Here is a 26,693-nt window from a genome sequence, read left to right on the forward strand (position 1 = left end):
TCCACTTTTCAAAAATTTTCAGGAGACGTAAAAACGTGCTGCAGCTGTTGTACTAAAACTTTCGAAATTTCTGAGACCGTAATCAATTGAGGTTAGATTTAGGGCCGGTTGTTCGAACGCTAATCAACAATGATCATTATCAAATATTTAATTACTGTCGCCAACTGTCAATGTCAACTTTGTTTGGGTTGCTGAAAACATAATTAATTATAATTATGAAATTACTTAATCAATTATAGGTCTGGATCCCGCGTATGAAGAAAAAGTTGATTAATAGCAAGCTGAAAATTTGTTAGTAGCTTAAGGGTGTCTAGTCGGATAAACTTTGATATATGGGAACACTGGAACAGGGGCAGTTTTAATTATGGAACAGGTTAAAAATTTGGAACGGTCAGACCACTAAAACGGCACATTTATTTTGTCCGACAGAATAGACTTAAACTCTCCGAACAGAGAGTAAACTCCCATGCAAAAATCAGACTGCTATTTATCACCAAATGGGCGTTTTAATGAGTGGAACATGTAGAATATTTCAAATGACAGGAATTCTGACAGGTGATAAATAGCAGTTTGATTTTTGCAAGAGAGTTTAATCTCTGTTCGGAGAGTTTAAGTCTATTCTATCGGACAAAATAAATGTGCCGTTTTCGTGGTCTGACCGTTCCAAATTTTCAACCTGTTCCACAATTAAAACTGCCCCTGTTTCAGTGTTCCCATATATCAAAGTTTATCCGACTAGACACCGTTAACCTATTAACAAATTTTCAGCTTGCTATTAATCAACTTTTTTTTCATACGCGGGATCCAGACCTATTATGTTAATAATTGTTATGTTAATTGATTAACTAATCTCATAATTTTAATCAATTATGTTTTCAGCAACCCAATAAAAGTTGACATTGACAGTTTTGGTGACAGTAATTAAATATTTGATAGTGATCATTGTTGATTAGCGTTCGAACAACCGGCCATTAGAGAAATAAATCGTTAATTATCATTATTTTTATTGATTTGCATTAACAAAATATAGCCATGTGTCTGTTGGAGATATCGCGTTTTGTAAAAAAATATGGGCACAGCGTGGCATGGCGTGGCTACGCTACACACTGTCAGTGCGACCCGTGAATAGTTTTAGACCTAACGAATATTATATTTTGTTTCACGAATCAACATCTAATTCTAGAGGATACTTTTAAAACCAAACAAAAATAGTAGACGGATAGTTCTGCAGACCGGAGGATTTATGCAGTTTTGTAACACAAAAACTAATTTTAATGGTTAGCTAAAGAAGGAGATGTTAAGTTTTGTATAAAAAAAGAGTGAACATGGGGTAAAGGTTTTTGGGTGGATTAATTAAATTTTGTGGAAGAAACGTGATTGTTAGGCTCATTTTAAATGGAAAATATTAACTTTTAACACATAAGACTTATACACAAGATCTAGGGCAGGCCAAACTCTCGAAATTCAACAAAACATGTATTTTAGCCGGAAATGGATTTATGCAGTTTTGTAAAAAAACTCGTCAATTCAACCCCAGACGAAGATAGAATCAGTGGCGGCCCGTCGGGGTAGGCAAGGTAGGCGCCGCCTAACCTCTTCAAATATACAATACAATAATAAATTATTTATTAATATAAATTACTTATTTCAAAATTGTAATTTATAAATTTTGAGACAATACGTAAGTATCTAAAATAAAAAATGCTACTTTTTAATTTCTCTTCGAAGTTGTAATTATTTTACGCTCCTCGTAGTAGTGCTACTCACTTTTATTATTATGGCACTACCCTATAGTCAGGCACTTTTCAAATCCGCCTAAAGAACAGAACAGAATAATATGCGTCTCTCATTCTTTACGCTAAGCACAGTGCTGTAACTGTGGCTTGTCTAGCCGTAGTGGACGAGAATTTCCGGGAACTTTTTGGGGCCTAAGTTAGGCTACAATTTTTTGCGCCTTCAACAATGGTTGTCTCGAGCTGCATCTCTGGATTGTATGTCTTAGGATGACTACAAATACTGAAAAAACTAAAAGTGCGAATTTTGTCATGAAATTTGGTACATGGGGTTAGAATAATATTTGGAACAACTTTTCCAAATAACTTTTTACGATATCTCTAACCCGAAGTAAAATATCGAAAATTCGCGCTGTTTGTAGATTCGCAGTAGATAGCGTTTAAAATTTAAATTTGAGTTGACTATGACTATTGGCTATAATATCTTAAACAATCTGAACCATCACACTTGTTTGACTGTAAATTTTAAATCTGTATTTATTTTGATAGCCGCAATATAGGGGTGTCTTCATCTTAAATGCGACACACTGTGTATATAGGTATACGAGTATATAATATGTAGAGTATAGAGTATATATGTTTCATTGGGAAACGGAAATATTTTAACGGTGAATAGAGGTCACCGAGGCGGGTCTAGGCATACTACATTTTTTGCCCTACCGACTTTTATAACCGAGTTACAGGGTGTTTTATCGATTTTGCCAATTTCTTTCCTAAGCCATAACTTTAGAACCACCCTGTATATTTTTTTGATATTTGGTACACATGTGTCTCATACAAAACCCAAACGACCGACATACTAATCACAAGAAAAATCCAGGTCCGGATTAACAAAAAATTATAAAGTAATTTTGACCTTAAAACAACACCCTGTATATTGAAATTTTGAAAATCTGTTTGCATATTTGAAAAGAGCACAAGAAACTAAGTCTAATCGTTCGCTTCAATTTTTCGGCCAGACAATTGTATGACTTTAATTTTAAAATTATATTGAATTTTTTAAGAACTCTGACATTAAAGAAGGTATTAATAACTTTTTAATTATAAATTATTAAAGCTATTGAATAAATACTTATTTTAAAATTAATCAATACTTATTTGCCACATTGGAACGACCCAATTATTAATCACAAGAAAAATCCAGGTCCGGATTAACAAAAAAAATAAAGTAATTGTTATTTTGAAACAACACCCTGTATATTGAAATTTTGAAAATTTGTTTGCACATTTGAAAAGACCACAAAAATTTGAGTTTATCGGTTTGCTTTAATTTTTCGTGAAGGAAATTTAATGAATAATTTTGAAATTAAATATATTGATTATTTCATTCATAGGAGATCCTGACCAATAGAAAGCTACAGAAATCTGAATTAAATCGATAATTTTTGATAATCTCCCGTCGTTAAGTATATTACGTTAGATGCCCTTCGTTGCTACGAAAAAATACATTCAGTGACATTAATGACAATTAATGTTTTAAAAATTATAAAAGTGATGACTTTCAATCGTCAAATATTTATAAAAACTGTGTGTTTAATGGTACTTATATAAATAAATTACAATAAAATTTTGGTTTTGAACAGTTTTATTCATGAAATAATCGCAACAAATTGCACTCGACCTCTGAAATTAATATAGAATTTTTGCTCTCGTGACACTTTGACATAATTTCACTCGCCTTCGGCTCGTGAAATTAAAACTGTCAAAGTGTCACTCGGGAAAAATTCAATAATTTCAGAGCTCTTGTGCAATTACTACTGATAATTTTAAGAACACTGAAATTAAAAAGCAGATTTTTAAAGCACTTTTAACAATAAATTATTAAAGTTATTAAATAAATACCCAATTTTAAAAATAATCAATACTTATTTACGACATTCGAATGACCCACTTACAAATCACAACAAAAATCCAGGTCCGGATTAACAAAACAATATAAAGTAATTGTAACCTTGAAACAACACCCTGTATATTGAAATTTTCAAAATCCGTTTGCACATACATAGGTATGAAAAGAGCACAAAAAACTAAGTTTAATCGTTAGCTTGAATTTTTTGGCCAGACAATTTAATAAATTTAATTTTGAAATTATGTCGAAATTTTTAAGAACTCTGGGAACTCATAATAAAAATTGCGATATAATTTCAAAAGTAATGTCATTAAATTGTCTGCACAAAAAATTAAAGACGGACATTAAACTTAGTTTTTCGTGCTCTCTTCAGGTGTGCAAACGTATTTTAAAAATTTCAATATACAGGGTGTTTTTTCAAGGTCAGAATTACTTTGTATTTTGCTGTTAATACGGACCTGGATTTTTCTTGTGATTAGTAAGTAAGTCCTTCTAATGCTGTAAGTAATAACTGATTATTTTTAAAATCGGTATTTATTCATCAACTTGAATGATTTATTAATAAAAGTGCTTTAAAAACCTGCTTATTAATTTCAGTGTTCTTAAAAATTTGAATACATTTAATTTCAAAATTAAAGTTAATAAATTTTTGCACAAAAAATCAAAGTGAATCTATAAACTCGGATTTTTGTGGTCTTTTCAAATGTGCAAATAATTTTTGAAAATGTCAATATACAGGGTGTTGTTTCAAGGTCACAATTACTTTATGTTTTTTTGTTCATCCGGACCTGGATTTTTCTTGTGATTAATAATTGAGTCATTCCAATGTGGTAAATAAATATTGATTAATTTTAAAATGAGTATTTACTCAATAAATTTAATAATTTATAATTAAAAGTTAATAATACCTGCTTTTTAATGTGGAGTTCTTAAAAAAATCAATATATAATTTCAAAATAAAAGTCAAAAAATTGTCTGGCCGAAAAATCTAAGCGAACTATTAGACTTAGTTTTTTGTGCTCTTTTGAAATATGCAAACATATTTTGAAAATTTCAATATACAGGGTGTTGTTTTAAGGTCACAATTATTTTATAATTTTTTGTTAATACGGACCTGGATTTTTCTTGTGATTAGTATGTCGGTCGTTTGTGTTTTGAATGAGAGATATGTGTATCAAATATTAAAAAATATACAGGGTGGTTCTAAAGTTATGGCTTAGGAAACAAATAAGCAAAATCTATAAAACACCCTGTAACTCGGATATAAAAGTTGGTAGGGCAAAAAATTTAGTATACCTAGAACCGCCTTAGTGACCTCTATTCACCATTAAAGTATTTCCGTTTCCCGATGAAACACCCTGTATAAAGGTATATGTGTCGCCTACCCGCATACTGAGGTCACGAGCCGCCACTGGATAGAATAGTGTCAAAAGCACTAAAATTCGAGAGATGTATTACTTAAAAAAATAAACACACGTTTATGTATACACCGTTCTTACAAACACACGTTTAACCTAGTCAAATATCCTACTACAGGCGCTTAAAAAATGCATACTACATTATAGGTATATAAAATTATTATATTATGTACCTACAGGCAACAACCACTGTCAAATTATACGGTGCGCTGGAATCAGTGTTAGCCCCCTTATTAACTTATTTATTATTAGCACATAAGCAAAACGCTCGTACAGGTCGACTTTTAAAATACTCATAGATTATAGCATCAATGTTTCGAACTTTACGAGATCGCTCTTCAGGTGACATGCATAACTTTGAGTTTTTTGAATGGGAAAGTACATAATATGACACCTCATTTAAAAGTTTTTGATATACTGATTACAAAAATGTATAATACTTTAATCCTTTTTGAGAGCTTAAGCGCAAATTTTCGGTCGAATTTTTTTTAAACGCATTTATTTATTTTTTTCTAATTCTGGGAAAACTAATAAATATTTTTGAAAACTTTAAACGCAGAATGAAATATTACAGTATTACCGAGGGCAGACAGTCCCTTAGAATAAACAAAAAGTTTCTTTTGAATGATATATTTGAAATTACTTACTTACTTTCCGTGTCCGGAACACCAACAACTTTAAATTCTGTATTTCCAATGGTTGGCCACATAGATGGCCCTGTCATTTGCTATAATTAAGTCTTGTTCTGTGCAGGTCTCTCTCATCTCTGTGCATGATAGTAGATGCCGGCTGGTCTGAACCGCGCCACAGTCGCAGGTATCGTCCTCCTGGTATCCCCATTTTTTCAGGTTACTAGCACAACGTGAAACGCCGGTTCTTAGTCTGTTTAGCGCTTTCCAAGTCGGATACGGTAAATTGTGTCCAGCAGCCATTTCCTCCGAGGGAGGAAAATGTGTCGCAGTAGTTGACGCTTGCCATAGGTGTATTCGGCGCGTCTCTGGCGCTTCGGGGATGGATCTTGATGTTTTCAGGAAGCTTTTCCGAGATCTTAGTCTGCTTGGCTGAGTTTGGTGGTCATATAAGGGGTGTCTTCGGTCCGTCTCCTGCTTTTTCCGTTCTACCTCTGACGTGACCTTTCTCCTGATAAGTGGTGGAGCAATTCCAGCAATGGGGTATACCTCTTCGATAGGTGTCGGTTTCAGGCAACCCGATATTATACGGACCGTTTCATTTAGAGCCACGTCGACGTTCTTTGCGTGAGCAGAGTTTGCCCATACTGGTGCTCCAAACTCCGCGGCCGAAAAACATAATGCCAAGGCAGAAGTGCGGAGAGTGTGTGGTTGTGCTCCCCATTTTGTATTAGTTAGCTTGCGGATGATATTATTTCTGGCACTTACTTTCTTCTTAACATCTTGACAGTGGTATCGGTAAGACAGAGTTCTATCCAGACGGACGCCAAGGTATTTTGGCGTCTTGTTGTGTTCCAGCATCTGACCACGCCATTCCACCTCCAGCGACCTTCGGGCATGCTTGTTTCTCAGGTGGAAAGCACATACCTGGGTTTTTGTGGGATTGGGTTTCAGATGGTTTTTATCATAGTATAGAGCTAAGTCTCCCAGGGCATCTGTCAGCTTCACTTCGACTTCATTGAAGGTTCTTCCCTGAGCTGCCACCGCTGTATCATCAGCGTAAATAAATTGCCTTGTTTGTTGGTGTATGGGTTGGTCGTTGGTGTATATGTTGTATAGAAACGGCGCGAGGACACTTCCCTGTGGTAGCCCATTTTTTTGGTCCCTCCACCGACTGTTCTTGGACTGGAGCGTTACGTAGAAGCGTCTATTCTGGAGGAGACATTTCACTAACCTTGTTAGTCGGAAGTCCTTTGTAGTTTCGTAGAGTTTTGCGAGTAGCCGTTGATGGTTAACTGTATCATAGGCGGCAGTTAGGTCTATGAACGCTACTCCTGTTATTTCCTTCCGTTCAAAACCATCTTCAATATGTTGGGTGAGATTAAGAATTTGACTGCAGCAGCACTTTCCGGGTCTGAATCCTGCTTGTTCTGGAATAATTTTAGTCTCCACATATTCTGCGATCCGGTTCAGTATCATTCTTTCAAAGGCCTTGAAAAGGTGGCACAAGAGAGATACAGGTCTAAAACTCTTTGTATCCGCCGGATCCTTCCCTGGTTTTAAGAGGGCTACCACTCTAGCTTTTCTCCAGATTTTGGGGATTTGTAATGTACGGATGCAGCAATTCATCATTTTTACGAGCCACTCTACGGTTTTTAGTCCAAAGTTCTTTATTTGCTCTGTTCGTATGTCGTCCAGGCCAGCCGCTTTATTATCTTTCATTTGATGGATCGCGCCTCTCATCTCCTCTAGACAAAAAGAGGTACCTAGAACATCTCTTTCTTCGTCGATATTCCGTTGAGCTCTCACCTTGTTCTTTCTTGATGTCGTCTTACCGTTCATTAGAAGATGATGGGCTATCTGATCGGGTGTGACTTCTGTCATGTTGACTGCCGGAGCAGCGGGATCGTTGCCATTTGAAATTAAAAATCAGACTATATTTTATCATTTTTTCACCCCTGCGAATTATTAAAATAAACATTACAGAAGTTCTCAGGGAATTTCGACCATCGAGAACACTGTAATATTTCATTCTGCGTTTAAATTTTTCAAAAATATTTATTAGATTTCTCAGGATTCGAAAAAAATACATGCATTTAAAAACAATTCGACCCAAATTTTGCGCCTACTCTGTCAAAAAGTATTACAGATTTTTTAATCAGTATCTCAAAAGCTTTTAAATGAGGTGTCACATGATGTACTTTCCCATTTATAAAAATTAAAGTTATGCCCGTCACCTGAAGAGGTATTGCGAAATGCTCGAAACATTGATGCTATAATGTACTTTGATTATTTTAAAAATCGACCTATCCGAGCGTTTTGCTTATGTGTTAAAAATAAATAAGTTAATAAGGTGGGGGGTTAACACTTATTCCAGCGCACTGTATATTAATACAAACTGAAAAATCTCAGATGCAGCATTCATCATTATAATGAAAATTAAAATGGTAAATAGTTATTTAAATCTTAAACTTTTCTTGTTGAAAGTTTTTTCTGGTACATCCTTAGTCTGCGACTTTTACATATAAGACAGCAGACGACGAATATTGGGACCGTGCAAGTTCGGAAAAGCGACACCTATTTCTACGCTCTGAACTTTTATTCGCACTTTTAATTATATTGGCCAATCATATGGTCCTGGTTACTGGATAATTGTCAAGGCCATAGTCCAAAAAAAAATAATAAGAAGAAAAAATAAGATTTAGGTTGTGTTATTCAAACTTAAACAATTGTATGTAGTAAATAAAATTAGTTATTAAAATGCAGTATTGCAAGCAAAATACAATTAATTAAATTTACCTTTATATAATAATTGCATATCATATCAATATTGTGAAGCAATATATAATTTTTCTTCTTAAATGACAATTGGTATGAAATGTACGTCAATTTGACAATTTCAGTTGACAATATGAATTAGGCATTCCAAATCACGTGATATAATATGGCTGCTGGATGGCGAAACTGTCATCCATAGGCGTATCCAATGTTTAAACCACTTCATATTTAATTTGCTATCACAATTTCACAAATTTCGCTACACAATTAAGAAAAAAACAAAACCAAACAGGATATTCTTTACAAATTTGTCAATATTCAATGTAAACATTAGATACGCCATGACCACCCCCCTTAACTATGTCTATGGCCATGTCAGTTTAGCCATCCACCGGCCACCACTGACAGTTCATTGGAATCCCTAATTATTTAAAAAAGTTGCAATATTTCTCCGCTATTCGCGCACGATCGTTTCGCGTATCCCTTCCAAGTACTTGCACACCGCGAATAGAAAACAAAAAGGACTCTACAATATGCAGTCACATTCCGTTTTCATTCGTCTAGGAAAAGGACAGAAAGAAACTTCCTAGTGCTCAAATCTGAGTAAAGATAAAAAAGTAAAAGATGGTTTTTACTTGTTTTCGATTCGGATGGATGCACAATACCTGGACAGCTGTTTCTGCCTTATAGGCTTCCTCAGTAGAGCAGCGTGCACACCTCTGAAGCGAAAACCAGCTAACCCATCTATTTAAAGGAAATTTCAAAGATATGAGATTTAAATAGATGGACTAGATGGTTTTTGCTTCAGAGGTATGCACGCTGCTCTACTGAGGAAGCCTATAAGGTAGAAACAGCTGTTCAGGGCCTCGCTTTTTGACCCTTCGCTTCGTTATCCAACGTATGCGCTACGTATACTAAAGAGATACGAAGCGAATACGTTCGATAACGAAGCGAAGGGTCAAAAATCGAGGCCCAGGGATTGTGCATTAGGGTGGAACGAAAACATATGAAAAAAAAATTTTTTTTGAACAACTTTCTAATAGCACTCGAAAGTTGCCTTATCATGTCTACAATAAAACTACAAAATATTTTTGTTCTATGTTTACATCTTGAGGTGCCGCAAGAGCTTTGAAAAGATAGGTCTTTAACAACAAAATACAGAAAATTTCAAATATTTTATATATTTAACCTGGTGCCGTAGCTAACATTTCTTAGTCAAATATTGTTTCTAATAACAGTTAACATTGCTATCATCGCTATATAGTACATGTGGTGAGGCCCCCCTGTCTGGAAAAATTTCTGATTCGGTTTCTTTGTGAATTCCTATTCAAAAATGTTCCATTTAAACAAATCTAAAGGGTGCCAGGCGGAATTTTTGGGCAGAAATTGTTTAAACAATTTTTTTAAACAAATACAAAAGATCACGTTTTTTTGCTCCGGAACATATATTTTTGAGTTTTGTCAGTGATTATGAACAAGAAAGATATCCTATAAATTTTCTCAAAAATTGATAGTTTTCGAGTTATAGGCGATTTAAAATCTGAAAAATGCGAAAATACGCATTTTCGAGACTTAAAAACTCATATTCAAATTAGTATTTTTGAGGTTGTCAGACACTTAAATTGAAGACTAAATATTCAGGTTCCAGATTCTGAAGAGTGATCGCGTCTAACTTTAATTTATACCGCTGTTTTTTAATTGTTAAATATGCGTGTTTATCCGATTTTTTGCCGGTGCGGCGCGCTCCGTTTCAAAAATCTCCTATTTTCCTCCTAAAAATATTTTTTCTAGATCCTTTGGGACATTCTAAATAAAATAAGTTTCTTTACATTTTTCTCAAAAGTTAATAGTTTTAAAGTTATAAGCGATTTAATATCCGAAAATGCGTTTTTTGTCATTTTTCGGATTTTCAATCGCTTATAACTTAAAAACTATTCACTTTTGAGAAAAATGTCAAGAAACTAATTTTATTTAGAATGTCCCAAAGAATCTAGAAAAATATTTTTCGGATGAAAATAGAAGATTTTTGAAATGAAGCGCACCGCACCGGCAAAAAAATCGGATAAACACGCATATTTATCAATTAAAAAACAACGGTATAAATTAAAGTTAGACGCGATCACTCCTCAGAATCTTGAAGCTGAATGTTCAGTCTTCAATCTGAGTATCTGGTAACCTCAAAAATATTAATCTAAATATGAGTTTTTAAGCCTCGAAAATGCGTATTTTCGCATTTTTCAGATTTTAAATCGCCTATAACTCCAAAACTATCAATTTCTGAGAAAAATTACAAGATACCTTTCTTGTTTAGATTGACCTAAGAAGTCTAAAAATATATGTTCCAGAGCAAAAAACATGATCTTTTGTATTTGTTTAAGAAAATTGTTTAAACAATTTCTGGCCAAAAAATCCGCCCGGCACCCTTCAGATTTGTTTAAAGGGGACATTTTTGAATAGGAATCCACAAATAAACCGAATCAGAATTTTTTTTCAGACGGGAGCGGTCTCATCACATGGACTAATATGTACTATTATGTATCACTTTATCAATCAAAGATAGAGTAAAAAATTTTAATTTTTAATTATAACGCGGGCACATAAATTTGATGCACCCTGTATATTGATTTGTAACTAGTTATTAGAAGGTAGCTTTTACGCAGTGGGTTTCTCCTTAATGAGTTTTTCCCTGAAGAATTAAAGACGTTTGTAAATAAGTGAAGTGAAAGACAATTTATTTCGGATTATAATTATAAAAAGATTATTTGTTACGGGAAAGGTAAAATATTAGTTTTTAGAAAAATAAAGGTAGAGAGATTTGGAATTTTAAGGCTGTTTGTTTAAACACAAGAATTTTTGTATAATTTCCGAAAAGTGATTAGTTTCAGTAGAAGTATTGTTTGAAAGTATGCCTGGTTTTTCGAATGAAAAAGAGAAATGTTTCTGATTGGCTTGGCAATTTGGAAGGGGGAAAGGGAAGTTTGAATATTGAGACAGTTTTGGAAAAGACATCATTGTGTGGTTGGCATCCGAGAAAGGCAGTCGAAAGTTTTCGCGTATAGTTCAGAAGCAAGTACTAGTGGTGGTTTGATAGTGGAGAGTAGCTGAAAAGTGGAACGAGAGACAAATCAAATTGAGAAGAAAAACCTCTTTGATTCTGTAAAGTCCAAGAGAGTAAGTTACAAGAACTGTAGTTATTAAAATTATTTGTGACACCAAGTAAAAAAGATACTTGGGTCTCAGGAGATTATTATTGAGAGAAAGAGAGGAGAGAGTTTTGGAGTTTATTGAACGAGTACTGGTCAAAAGCTGCCTGACTTGTGTTTTGGAGAAATAGTTGCTGGTATGCTGCTGGATTCATGCTGAGAACGGAGAGGGCTTTGATTGGTAGCCTAACATAATCAACAAGGAGGAGCTGTTTGGGTCAAGAGGAGACATCATTGTGTGTGAATCAAAAATGTCAGTCAATAACTTATGTGATAGATGTTTTTTATAATCAAAAGTTAAAATATTTGCGTAAGAGCATATGAATTAAGGTTCCAACATTTCAATAATTTAATAGGAAGTATAAGTAGTTTTGTAAGTACCTAAATTTGTTTGTTTAGTTTATTTTAAAAATGGCATCAGGAACAAAGCGATAAATATTTGTTTAAATTAGAATAATTATATGGTAAAAGTTTCATTTGGACAATTATGCCCACAAGATTTAATTGATAGATTTTCAGAGCATTGCTTTTGATAATAAAGGTATTTGTATGTGCTTATTTATTATTTTTCTATTTATTTCCTTTTCCTATTCTATCCCGATAAGGATCAATTAAGAGATACTGAAGCCACGAGAAAGGATAAGTATAACCTAAGATAATTTTAGTTAATTTTATGACAAAATGGCACCCTGAGATTTTTTATAAATTTTTTATGTATGATTTGCGTCAATTCAATAATTAATTAAATAAATACTCAATTAAAATAAAAGTAATAGAAAGCAGATCACAACAGTACACATTGCTATAAGATTAGTTAGAATACTCATCTTGATAATTAAATAAATTTTTTTTTATCTCAAATTTGGGCATAATCTTTTGGGAAACAGTCTTCGCTCTAACCAAATCATTTTTGCTTCAAGACCACAGACACTAAGAGATGACTCAGTCACGAGCTTTAAGACTCTTTTCACTGCCTGTGCGACAGGAAAAACACGGAAAATCCACACACTGGACCTGACAACTAGGGTCTCTTGCTTCACTTATATACTTTATTATGTCCTCGTCAGTTATATGTTTTGTCATAGGAGGCTCACTAATTTGTTCTTCTGCCCAGTTAATTCTATCACTGTAGTCATTGGCATTAAAGTTAAGCTTCGGGACAACAAACTTCCTTACACCATTTATGAGTTCTGATCTTGCCTTGAAAAGTCGCCGCAGACCTAGCTCTCTTATGTGTTTTCTCTAGTCACATAACATGGAACGAAGCACAATTTCTGGGAGAGAGAAGTAACGGTTTCTTTGAATTACTGGATAATTTATTTGGAGATGTTCCTCACAAATATAACGTGAAAATTTACACAAAATGGTTTCAGTTTAATATGAAAACAGACTGGGACATACACCTACGTCAAATACACAATTAAAGTTTTCAGATTATTTGAAGGATTCTCTGTTGCAACATATAACCGAAGAAGGCGATTGGCCAACGTAAGCCACCGTGAACGAGCTAATTTCCCAGGGGTTTTTAAAGAAAGGTCAGAAGGGCATAAACCACTTGAAATTGCTTTGCACATTTCAAGTAAATATTTTTGATCTGTGTTTAGATCATCCTTAATCTCTATAATAGGGAGGTTGTTTTGTATGAGAACGAAATTAACCACAGGAAGCTGGTTGCAGATTTCAAGTTATTTGCCTGAAAGACATTCATTAGGGCCTTTAGTTTTTCCATCCAATTTGCCAAACAAATGACGCAAAGGCAATTCATTGGTATAGAACAAAAAATCAGCCACGTCAGCGGCTTATTTAGGATTTTTCTATTAAAGTAATTACGCCATTGTTAACATCAGTAGTGTTAGTGGCAGTTTCATCACATCCAACAGCTGTTATATTGGAAATATTCAAAGAATTGTCACCTTGAAAATGCTCCATTATGCTATTTTTTATAACTTCACCTGCTCCGGAAGTAGGAGTTATATGCCCTAGGAAGGGTAATCCAGGTTCCTCTACTATTAAAATGTGCTTTTCTACTATAGTTAGAATGTTAAATTATATTAAAGAATGAAATAAATATTTACTATTAAATATTTTTTAAATGTGCAATTCAGGTTCAAACTTTGCCAGTTTTAGTAAAAATAAATATTGGATTGTTGAAGTTAAAACTAAAAATATCTTGAAAGGGTAGTTTTAGAGTGTGTACTTATGATTTAAAATAGGAATTAAGACATTACAACAGCTATTATTTACCAAACAAAATCATCAAAATTCTCAAAATTTATGGCTACAGACAACTTTCTATCACTATTACACATTGAAATTATAAAAACATTTTTTCGTTCCACCCTATTGTGCATCCCTCTGAATCGAAAACAAGCAAAAACCGTCTTTTACTTTTCTATCTTTACTCAGATTTGAGTACTAGAAAGTTTCTTTCTGTCCTTTTTCTAGACGAATGACAACGGGATGTGACTGCATATTGTAGAGTCCTTTGTGTTTCTATATTCGTCGTCTGCTGTCTTATAAATTGTAAAAGTCGCAGATTAAGCATGTACCAGAAAGAACTTCAAACAAGAAAAGTTGCAGATTTAAATAACTATTTACCATTTTAATTCTTATTATAATGGTGAATTCTGCATCTGAGACCTGTTAGTTCATTTAAGAGCTGTCGCTGAATTGCGTCCCAATGGGGATTTTATTGATATTTGAAATTTCCCTTAAATAGATGGGCTAGCTGGTTTTCGCTTCAGAGGTGTGCACGCTGCTCTGCTGAAGAAGCCTATAAGGCAGAAACAGCTGTTCAGGTATTGTGCATCCATCCGAATCGAAAACAAGCAAAAACCATATTTTACTTATACAGGGTGCCCAGAAACTCTACCGACAAACGAAGACAGGAGATTCATCAGATAATTTTAAGACAATTTAACCCAATTCACCTAGTCCGAAAATGCTTCTTAGGGAGCTAGAGCTCTTTGAAGATGGCGTCATGAAATTAATTTTTCTTAAATACCTCCAGAACGCTTCTATTTGGAAAAACGAAAATTGGTATACGTATTTACTTTTCAGAGATGAATCGATTCCATCTATTGCAAATTTCTATCTAATACCGGTCATAGGCGTCCGTTTTGGGTAAAGCAACGGGTATTTTATCGTATAACTTTTTGTCCTTAACTTTTATGCATTTTTGATACCGGATTATTAAATTGTAAGGTATTCTAGTACTAAAAGGTACTCTTGCTTTAAGTCGGTAAGACACACCGTTTTCTAGAAAAATCGATTTGAAAGTTTTTCGTTTTTAGAATTTGAAAAAAAATTAAAAGAACTTTTCAACAAAAAACGAAATATTTTACCAACATAAAGTAAGAGTAACTTTTAGTACTCGAATACCTCATAATTTAATTATCTAGTGTCAAAAATGCTCAAAAATTCAAGACAAAAAAGTTATGCTATAAAATAAGTGTTGACCTACCCAAAACGGACGCCTATGACCAGTACTAGAAATTCGCAATTAATGAAATCGATTTTTCTCTGGAGAATAAATAAATGTACCAGTTTTCGTCTTTCTAAACAGTTTTTTTTTAAATTTTTTTTTAATTCAAAAAGCGAAAAATTTTCAAATCGAGTTTTCTAGAAAACGGTGTGTCCTACCGATTTAAAACAAGAGTACCTGTTAGTACTAGAATACTTCACAATTTAATAATCCAGTATCAGAAATGCATAGAAGTTAAAGATAAAAAAGTTATGCGATAAAATAACCGTTGCCCTACCCAAAACGGACGCCTGTGATCGGTACTAGAAATTTGAAATGGATGGATTAGATTTATATCTTGAAGATAAATACGTGTACCAATTTTTGTTTTTGTAAATAAAAGCGTTCTGGAGGTATTTAAGAAAAACTAATTACAAGACGCCATTTTCAAAGAGCTCTAGCTCCCTTAGGAAGCATTTTCGAACTAAGTGAATTGGGTTAAATTACCTTAAAATTATCTGAAGAATCTCCTGTCTTCGTTTATCGGTAGAGTTTCTGGACACCCTGTATATTAATAGTAATCGCATAAAAAATAGAGCGGAAGGTTAGACAAGGAGACCCATCACCTAAACTTTTTGAAACGTTGCTGGAACATGCTTTTAAGAATTATGTTTGGCTGGAAAAGTTAATAAAAAGAGATGGAGAATGTCTAAACAACTACGCTGGCGATATAGTCATAATAGCTGAGTATCTAGAAATTGAAAGAGAGATGGCCTAGGAACTCATTGTGGCTACAGAAAATGTAAGTTTATAATATAAACACTTGAAACCATAAGCAATGACAAATTTGTTACCCAAAAAGAACATCAGTATTGACAGGCAAGAAATAGAACTCGAAGGTAAACAAAAATACCTAGAACAGAAAATTATGATTCTTTTTTTTCAACTGCTATCTCCGTGACGGAGGTCGGCAATTATCATAGCTATTAGGACTTAAGAGACGGCTGCTCGTAAAAGTTCATTTGATGTACATCCGTACCACTCTCTCAGGTTGAGCAGCTACGATATGCTGCGTCTTCCTATGCTTCTATTTCCTTAAGTCTGTCGCTGCATAATCCATTGGAGCAGGTTGTATCTGTCTACACGTGTAAGTGAGCTCGCACACCAAAGCAATATCATATATTATCGCATGTGACATGCATTGCGAAAAGATACGCACTGAGTGTCATATCTGGTTTTCGGTGAATATTCGGTGACTTTCGGTGGAATTTCGTTCACCGAAAACCAGATTTGACACTCAGTGCGTATAGGTCTGGATCCCGCGTATGAAAAAAAAGTTGAATAATAGCAAGCTGAAAATTTGTTTATAGCTTAAGGGTGTGTAGTCGGATAAACTTTGATATATGGGAACACTGGAACAGGGGCAGTTTTAATTGTGGAACAGGTTAAAAATTTGGAACGGTCAGACCACGAAAACGGCACATTTATTTTGTCCGACAGAACAGACTTAAACTCTCCGAATAGAGATTAAACTCTCATGCAAAAATCAGACTGCTATTTATCACCTGTCATAATTCCTGTCATTTGACATATTCTACATGTTCCACTCATTAAAACGCCCGTTTGGTAATAAATAGCAGTCTGATTTTTGCATGAGAGTTTAATCTCTGTTCGGAGAGTTTAAGTCTGTTCTGTCGGACAAAATAAATGTGCCGTTTTCGTGGCCTGACCGTTCCAAATTTTTAACCTGTTCCACAATTAAAACTGCCCCTGTTCCAGTGTTCCCATATATCAAAGTTTGTCCGACTAGACACCCTTAAGCTATTAACAAATTTTCAGCTTGCTGTTATTCAACTTTTTTTTTCATACGCGGGATCCAGACCTAGTACCTTTCCGCAATGTATGTTATGCGATGTAGGGATATTGCTTTGGTGTGCGAGCTCGCTAATACATCCGAGATATTCTTTACTTATCGTTCTCGCAACCTCTTCGTTTGTAACGTGTTCTGTCCACGATATTTTCAGAATTCTTCTGTAAACCCACAGCTCGCATGATTCTAGTTTTTTCAATGATGCCGCGAAATTATGATTGGCGAGAATAATAAGACCCGTTGCCTGAAGAGAAGAATCGGTCGTATGAAAAGCAGCATATGCAGCATCGGCAGCATATGAAAAACTGAGAGAAACTTTTAAAAGTGATCTACCCACATTCCTGAAGAGAGAATTATTTGATCAATGCATCTTTCCAGTATTGACACACGAAGCAGAAAAACTTACCTTAGCTAAAGCCTCGGCTACCAAACTGAGTGTTACACAGAGAATAATGTAAGGATCTATGTTAGGAAGATCTCTGCGAGATAAAATAAAAAACGAAAAGATCAGGAGAGGTAGCAAGGGACTGACGTCATCGAAAGGATTGCTAGACTAAAATGGTGATAAGCAGGATACATATCTAGGATGGCAGATGGTCGATGGACAGAGGGGTTATTGGATTCTAAATCAGGGGAAGATAAGAGAAGCGTCGGTTGACCACCTACACGATGGACTGAAAATTTAAGAAGGCTAAATAAAAACTGGATGAGAGCGGCGCAAGAGAGACGGGGTTCGAAACACGGGAAAGAGGCCAATGTTCAGCAGTGGACTTTTAAGGATGGAGATGGAGGTAAAGATCTGATATAATGCACAACTGTCACATTCCCATTTCATATTTTTACGGTACTAAAAGTAGTTCAATATTTACTTACTTTGACAAAAGAATCCAAGGAAAGCGGTATAAAATTTCCTACGTATATTATTGTCTTAAGCTGGCTCCTGGTCATTAAAAAAATTAGATTCTTTTTAAACTGCTCTGAAGAATAAACCCAGTCGCAATGATACGCAGAAACAGTCAGGGAGTTGCTCTATAAAAATTTATTATTCTGTTACTATTTTCAAAGACAAAATAATTAAAATCTAATCTAGTGTAAATTAATAATAATATTATACAACAAAGAAACGTATCGTTATAAAACTAATAGAAATTATAAAGTTACTACTAAATATACCAAAATTGTGAAATAATAAATCTTGTGTCTTGATCTAAATTGTTCTAGTTATTAAATATTCTGTTTGAGAAAAAGTTCACCCTGGAAATTATAGTCCGGGATCCCATCCCTATTTTCACTATTTACTACTAACAAGCTAATTTTTCGTGAGTAGCTTCATTTTGACGAGACACCCAACTTTTGTCCTTTTAACAATTTTCGTTTGTGGCAGCTAACAGATAGGCCCTGAACCTAGAAGTCCGTGCAATATCGTGAATTAAACATCGTCAGAAATGAAACAGACTAAGTCATCCTAGAAAGATTTAGAAATGGGATTGATAATCCGGTACTGCCGTTTGTTTTTTTAATGTGCCTCCAGTAAGTTGTCATTCTATCGTTTTCGTGGTCTTCCCACTGATCATCTTCCTATTAGGGAACCGTCTCTCGCCGTCCTTACTACTCTATTAATTTGTTGTTATTCGGCTTATGTGGTCATTCCATTCTACACTTCTGTTTCTCACCCAGTTATTAATGTTCTCCACCTTGCATCTTCGTCATATATCTGTACATCTAGCTCTATCCCACAGCGTCTTACCATAGATTTTTCGCAACGTTTTCATCTCTGCTGTTTCTAGCATTATTTTTGTCCTTTCTGTATCAGGTCGTGTTTCTGCCGCGTATATCATTATTGGTCTGATGACTGTTTTGTAAATTCTGCCTTTTACTTCTTTTCCGATGTTTTTGTTTCTCCATATTGTTTCATTCAGGCAACCTGCTGCTATGTTTGCTTTATTCACCTGATCTTCCACTCCTGTTTCGAGCTTTCTGTAGCTGCATAGTGTGATGCCTAGATATTTAAACTCCATGACTTGTTCTATTATTTGACCCTCCAGCTCTAATTTACACCTTATTAGATCTGCTGTTATAACCATGCATTTAGTCTTTTTGGGGAATTAACATGTTCAATTTTCTAGCGGTTATAATAAATTCGTGCAGCATACGTTGTAAATCATCTTCACTTTGAGAGATTAGTATTGCGTCGTCTGCGTAGCAGATTATTTTAAGTTGTTTTTCTCCCATTTGGTATCCTTTTTTTGTTCTTACTTTTTTTATTATTTCTTCCATGATCAGGTTGAACAACAGAGGACTCAAGGAATCTCCCTGTCTTATCCCATTGCCAGCTTCAATTGAGTCACTTAGTTCTTCATCTACTTTTACTTTTATTGTGTTGTTCTGGTAGATATTTTCGATCGTTTTAATTATTCCTAGAGGTACCTCTCTTGTGTACAATAAATGGATAACGTCCTTTAATTTGACCCTATCAAATGCCTTCTTAAGGTCCACGAAACATAAGTATGCGGGTTTGTTTTATTCTAACGATTTTTCTTGAATCTGCCTCATTATCATTATAAATATAGCGTCGGTGCATGATCTTCCCGACCTAAAACCTTGTTGTTCTTCTGCTAATGTTATAATTTTATTCAGTTTGTTTGTTATCACTTATAAACTCCACCAATCCACCTATCACCAATAAACTCCATAAATGGAATTAAGAAGAACCAGAGAAAAACAGCTATATCACAGAAAGAAGCACATAAAAATCAACCAGTATATCTGGTATCCTACAGACGTAAAATAGTTTGATACAATTTTCAAAACAAAAAAACACACATAAATATTAAGATTCTCAACCTGACAACTGAGTGAAGGATGCCCTTAAGAAGATGATGATATTAAATATATCTAAACATGTTAACTTGCAACCCCCTTTTAACTGATATCTTATCGTTGTGTTTTCAACAACAAACAATAAAACCTTTTTTGTCCTAAGGATGGGACGCCACTATTTAACATAAATAAACAAACAAGATTGTGAGTATTTGTTTTGTTCAGACCAATGAGGGATTCAGACGAGGAAGGCCTCCTTCTACTTCTTTTATTACAGCGTCATCAAAGTAAACTCTTATCCGACAATTAACTATGAATTCCTTCAATGTATAATAAAATGTAAATATAAATAGAGAAAATATTGCTTACGGGATTTATTTTTTTCGATAGGCTACCTTCTTTAAAATCAGGAACAAATTGTTCAAAGATCTCATCCCATGCTTTTCCTTTCAATGCCCTATAACTAGACCATCGGGTTATTGTATCCCATATAGCCGGTCTGTTTTGCACTTCAATCAAAAATCTTTGATTGCTAGTGGACGCCACTAGCAGTGAGGATCGGCGACTGTAGCTGGCAACAGTCGCTCGTCTGGGCTGTAACGTCCACTCCACATAAGAACCCACGGCCAATCATCGGAAGCTGCTTTATGGATCCACAAAGTGGATCCACAGAGTGGTCCGTCTGTTTTTGCCCCAACCGTCGATTTTTCAAAGGGTTTTCATCTCTGCTATTTCTAGCAATATTTGTGTCTTCTCTGTGTCAGGTCGTGTTTCTGCCGCGTATGTCGCTATTGGACTAATAACTGTTTTGAAAATACTGCATTTCATTTCTTTTTCGATATTTTCGAACCTGCGGTTCTGTTTGCTCGATTCACTTAATCTTCAATTTCCGTTTCGAGCTTTTCGTAGTAGTCCAGGGCGCATCTGTTTTGAGATGGACGTTGAGAAGTGACTCAATTTTTTTTGCAGAAATTGCTTGAAAATAAATCAAATAATAATATTTGAGTTATCCTCCCTCTCAAAAAGGTTCGGAACATTGTTTAAATAATCAAAATGTCAAAAAATTAAGGAAAAATTTGATTTTTTTTTGGTTTTTTGATTATAACTGTAAAAGTATTCATTTTCGAGAAAAGTTTTACTAACATAAAAGTTGCGTAATTAAATTTCCTATAATATAGAATTGGTAAAAATTTTTAAAAATAGTCACCTTTGTTGCAAAATAGCAATAATTGCGAAAAAAACAATACAAAAACAAGTATTCGCATTTTACGTTTTTGAGCCATTTATGCTATACTTAGGACCTTCGTATTTCACCCAGAAAAACTTTATGATGCAGTAAAACAATAGTGTAAATTTTATTAAGATCGGTTCAATAAATTTTGCAAAATAAATTTTGCAATCCAGGTTTCGCAAAAAAATTCATTTTTTCAAAATGTTACAGGACTGAAAATAAAGCAGATAGCAAGTTGATTTTTTTTTGCTTATAGAAGTCTACTGTACCTTTTATTTGTAGTTTTCAAAATTAAAATCGATTAATTACCACGGCGTCAGGAAATTTTTTAAATAAACATTAATTTTTAGTGATACGCGCAGGACAGCGGTGTTCGATTCACACAAGTTGATTTCCACCAAAATTTCTTCCAATCTTTATCTAATATATTATTTTCTTACTCTATATTTTGTTGTATTTTAATATTTTAATTCCACAAAAATCAATCTAATTTGATTATTGTTTGTGAAATATTGTTTAAACAATTGCATATGTTTAAAAATAATAAACTTTTATTCTCTAAGTTAAAATATATAAACAATAAAGTTTTTGCTAATAAAAGTGTTATTTCAAGGGATAGTGTATCGGTTTGTATTTTGCAATAAACAAATTTATTAATTTATACCGAAATGTAATAAAAATTAAAATGTATGAATCATTATAAAAGGTCATTGGAATGCCCAATAAGAGCAAACTATCCGCTGTCCTGCGCGTAGCACCAATAATGAATGTTTATTTAAAAAAATTCCTGACGCCGTGGTAGTTAATCGATTTTAATTTTGCAAAATTGCAAATGAAAGGTACAGTATACTTCTATAAGCAAAAAAAATTTCAACTTGTTATCTGCTTTGTTTTCAGTCCTGTAACATTTTGAAAAAATGAATTTTTTTTTGCGAAAGCTGGATTGCAAAATTTATTTTGCAAAATCTATTGAACAGATCTTAATTAAATTTACAGTATTATTTTACTATATCATAAAGTTTTTCTTGATGAAATATGAAGGTCGTAAGTATAGCATAAATGGTTGAAAAACGTAAAATGCGAATACTTGTTTTTGTATGTTTTTTTCGCAATTATTGCTATTTTGCAACAAGGGTGACTATTTTTTAAAATTTTTAACCAATTCTATATTGTAGTAAATTTAATTACGCAACTTTTATGTCAGTAAAACTTTTCTCAGAAATGAACACTTTATAAGTTATAATCAAAAAACGAAGAAAAAAATCGAATTTTTCCTTCATTTTTTGACATTTTGATTATTTAAACAATGTTCCGGACCTTTTTGAGAGGGAGGATAACTCAAATATTATTATTTGATTTATTTTCAAGCAATTTCTGCAAAAAAATTTGAGTCACCTCTCAACGTCCAAATGTGCTAATATTTTTACAGATGAGCCCTGGTCTATAGCTAGATAGTGTGAGGTCCAGATATTGAAAGTCCATCACTTTTTCTATTATCTGATCCTCTACCTCCAATTTACATCTTAATAGATTTACTTAAAAATAACACGTTTACAGAAAATTTAAAATAGGAATTACTAGAGGCTTGAAAGATTAGGAATGTAATATTTTTTGGCAGAATCAGAAAATAACTCTAAAATATTTTAGTATTGATATTGATCAAGAAACACTAATAGAAGATGAACTTAAAGTTACGTAAAAATAAAGAAGACGGAGCACCGATACTCAGAGGATAGCGGGGTTAATTGCAACCTAAAATGTTTGTATGTTTTAATAAACTATTTCTTACCTTAATAATAATCTCGTTTCCATAATAGCAGCAAAGAAAGACTTCTAGCAGCATGCACATTTGATAGAGTAGCAACGAAAAGAATTGAATGCTTCCTGCCGGTGTCTAAAAAATTTTATACACGATGTCCAGAAACTCTCCGACAAACGAAGACAGGAGATTCCTCAGGTAATTTTAAGACAATGTAATCAAATTCACCTAGTCCGAAAATGCTTGCTAAGGGAGCTAGAGCTCTTTGAAGATGGCGTTTTGTAATTAGTTTTTCTTAAATTGGTACACATATTTATTTTCCAGAGATAAATCGATTCCATTTATTGCGAATTTCTAGTACCAGTCATAGTCGTCCGTTTTTGGTTGGGCAACGGTTATTTTATCGTATAACTATTTTGTATTTAACTTTGAAGCATTTTTAACACTGGATTATTAAATTGTTAAGTATTGCAGTACTAAAAAGTACTCTTGCTTTTAGTTGGTAGTACACACCGTTTTCTAGAAAAATCGATTTGAAAATTTTTCGTTTCTTGAATTAATATTTTTTTTCAAAAAATACGGTGCATTTTACCAACTTAAAGCAAGAGTAACTTTTAGTACTAGAATAGCTCATAAAATAATAATCTAGTGTCAAAAATGCTTACAAATTAAAGACAAAAAAGGTATACGATAAAATAACCGTTGACCTACCCAAAAAGGGCGCATATGACCGGTACTAGAAATTTGCAATTAATGAAATCAATTCATCTCTGGAATATAAATAAATGTACCAGTTTTCGTATTTCTAATTAGTTTTTTTTTTAAATACAAAAAACGAAAAATTTTCAAATTGATTTTTCTAGAAAACGGTGTATCATATCGACTTAAAGTAAGAGTAACTTTTAGTACTAGAATATTTTACATTTTAATAATCCAGAGTCCACAATGCTTAAAAATTAAAAACAAAAAAGTTATGCGATAATATACCTGTTGCCCTACCCAAAACAGACGCCTATATCCTGTACTAGAAATTCGTAATGGATGGAATCAATTTATCTCTGGAAGATAAAACGCCTACCAATTTTCCTTTTTTCTAAATAGAAGTGTTCTGGAGGTATTTCAGAAAAACTAATTACCAGACGCCATTTTCAAATAGTTCTAGCTCCCTTGGAAAGCATTTTCGGACTAGGTGAACTGGGTTAAATTGTCTTAAAATTATCTGAGCAATCTCCTGTCTTCGTTTGTCGGTAGAGTTTCTGGACACCCTGTATATATTATGTATAAGCAGTGGGGTTCCTATGGTGTCCTTAGCATCCCACATTTCGCTCGCCATCGATTTCTATCCACCCACTCGTTTTCTTCTATAGCTCTATCTGCCATAGACTGTTCTATGCCTTTCTTTCATGTTTCTGTAGGCCTTCCTCTTCTTCTTCTATTTATGGGTGTGTAATTTAATGCTCTTTTTGGCCATCTATCCTCTGACATTCTCATAACATGACCATACCATAGCAATTTCTTTGTTTCTATGTGGTCAGCTATGGCATATACACTCTTTGTTCATCGTCTTATTTCCTCATTTGGTACGTGTTCTAATCTAGATACCCTGCATGCTCTACGTAAGTAATCCATTTCCGCTACTTCTATATTTTTTCTTTCCTTTCCTGTGAGTTGCCAACACTGCCCCATAAGTTATAATAGGTTCCACGATTGTTCTGGAGATTGTTAATGTTGTGTTTATCATCACCTTGTTAGACCATAGTAGACCATTTAAAATACGAGTTGCTTTCCTTACTTGCCGTATCCTATTCAGTATGTCTCTTTTTGTAGTTCCTTCTTCTAATATTACGCTTCCAAAATATCTATATTCCTTACATTTTATTACACTTCTTAAGTCTAATTCCGTATCTTCGGTTTCCTAAACTATTTTCTAAATGTCTATATTCCTTACATTTTCTTACACTTCTTAACTCTAATTCCGTATCTTCGGTTACCTCTCCTATTCTCAAATATTCCGTTTTCTCCATATTCATACACACGCCCCATTTTTCATATTCGATCTGTAAATTTCTTAGCATATAGTCCATATCATATCCATCGTTGGCAATAATTACTTGGTCATCAGCAAACAACAAAGTTGTTAAGCAGTTTTCTTCAATCGTTATTCCCATCCCAGCAACTGTTTTCCTCCATTCCTCCAGAGCTTTCTGGATTTATATTTTAAATAGTGTTGGCGATAAGTAGCACCCTTACCTTAAACCTTTTGTAACAGAAAATAGCTGTCTAATGCAGCTTTTTGGGTTTTGATACATATTTTGAACTGCTCGCACATATGCTTCACTTATGCGTATCGTCGTCAAAATTTCAAAGAATTTCAATAAATGTTAGGTGAGTAGACAGATTCCTCGCTCTTATTTTCTCTATTACTTGTTGTAACACGAATATGTTATCTGCGCACGATCTACCGGCGCGAAAACCACTGTGTTCTTCCATGTCCTGGATTTCTAATTCCACCCTTTTCTTTAATACTCGGCCATACAACCTTCCCATTGCACTGGTTATATTTATACCTCTGTAGTTTTTTTACAACGTTTTGTCTCCCTGTTTGTAAATCGAGCTAATGTATGCGCAATTTCAGTCTTCTGGTATTTTTTCTCCCTGCACCATGCATTTGTTGAAGAGTTCTGTCATTATTTCGTGCAATATGTCTGGCATTGTCTGGTCCATATTTTATCAGTTCGATGAGGATATTTCGAGACCCTGGTGCTTTTCCATTTTGATTCTAATAAAATTAGAAACTAGAAAGTCTAAAAAATTAAACACATTTAATATTACAAACTAATAATAGATGTCGTCTTAGTACGCAACTAATAGATGATATAAATAATCTTCCTCTTTTGGTGCCTATTCGTTTCGAATGTGTTGGTGCCTATGCACTAACAGCAGATAAAGATGACGATGAAATAGAACAATTCTACAACGACTTAGAAGAAATGCCGAAAGCAATAAAAAAGCAGCACATTAACATAATAATGGGCTATCTTAATGCCAAGGTCGGTCAAGGTAAGGTAGGAGAACATGTAGGAAACTATGGACTTGGAAACAGAAACGACAGAGGAGATCGATTGATTCAATTTTGCCAGAGCGAAGACTTCGTAATAACAAACACCCTTTTCAAATTACCTCCTCGGCGATTATATACATGGACATCTCCACAACATACCAAAGAAAAAATAGTGAGAAATCAAATAGACTACATTCTGATAGCAAGGAGGTATCGTAATGCTGTTAAATGTACTAAGACGTACCCAGGAGCTGATATAGGCTCAGATCATAACCCGGTAGTTACTGTGATAGAGGCGAGACCAAAAAAGATTAGCAGACCACACAGAAAGACACTAGATTTAGATAAACTTAGAAACAAAAATATACGTCAAGAAACAGCAGAAGAAATAAATGAAAACCTCAGTTCAGTGTAACAACAAATTAACGATACAGATAACGTTAACCAAAAATTAAAGTACATAAATACAGCTATACAAACAGCAGGAATGGAACATCTGACAAAAACGACAACAAAGAACAAGGGGTGGATGACACAGGACATACTAGACTTGATGGAACAAAGAAGAAAGATGAAGAATTACCTAGACAAATACAAAGAAATAAACAAACACATAAAAAAGAGAATAAAAGAAGCCAAAGAGGCGTGGATTAAAGAACAGTGTGAAGAAATGGAAACCTATGAGAAAAAGTATGATGCGTTCAATATGCACAAAAAAGTAAAAGAGGCAACAGGAAGCATAAAGAAATGCCAAATAGGAAACTTAAAGACAAAGATGGAAATCTTATTGTAGATCTAGAGAATAAAATAAAAAGATGG

General features: G+C 34.0%; 1 protein-coding gene across 1 annotated transcript in view; it reads right to left on the minus strand.

Moving 5' to 3' along the window:
- LOC114341022 (odorant receptor Or1-like) overlaps positions 1-26,693 on the minus strand; it is a 66,567-nt gene that overhangs the window by 12,546 nt on the left and 27,328 nt on the right. Inside the window, exons 6-7 of the mRNA XM_050643220.1 lie at positions 22,844-22,948; positions 17,877-18,032 (exon numbers count right to left, since the gene is read on the minus strand). Of these exons, the coding sequence (XP_050499177.1) occupies positions 17,877-18,032; positions 22,844-22,948 (261 nt within the window). The remainder of the gene's footprint in view (positions 1-17,876; positions 18,033-22,843; positions 22,949-26,693) is intronic.

The sequence above is a fragment of the Diabrotica virgifera genome, chromosome 2, assembly GCF_917563875.1.
Source record: "Diabrotica virgifera virgifera chromosome 2, PGI_DIABVI_V3a".
NCBI classification, from domain to species: Eukaryota; Metazoa; Arthropoda; class Insecta; order Coleoptera; family Chrysomelidae; genus Diabrotica; species Diabrotica virgifera.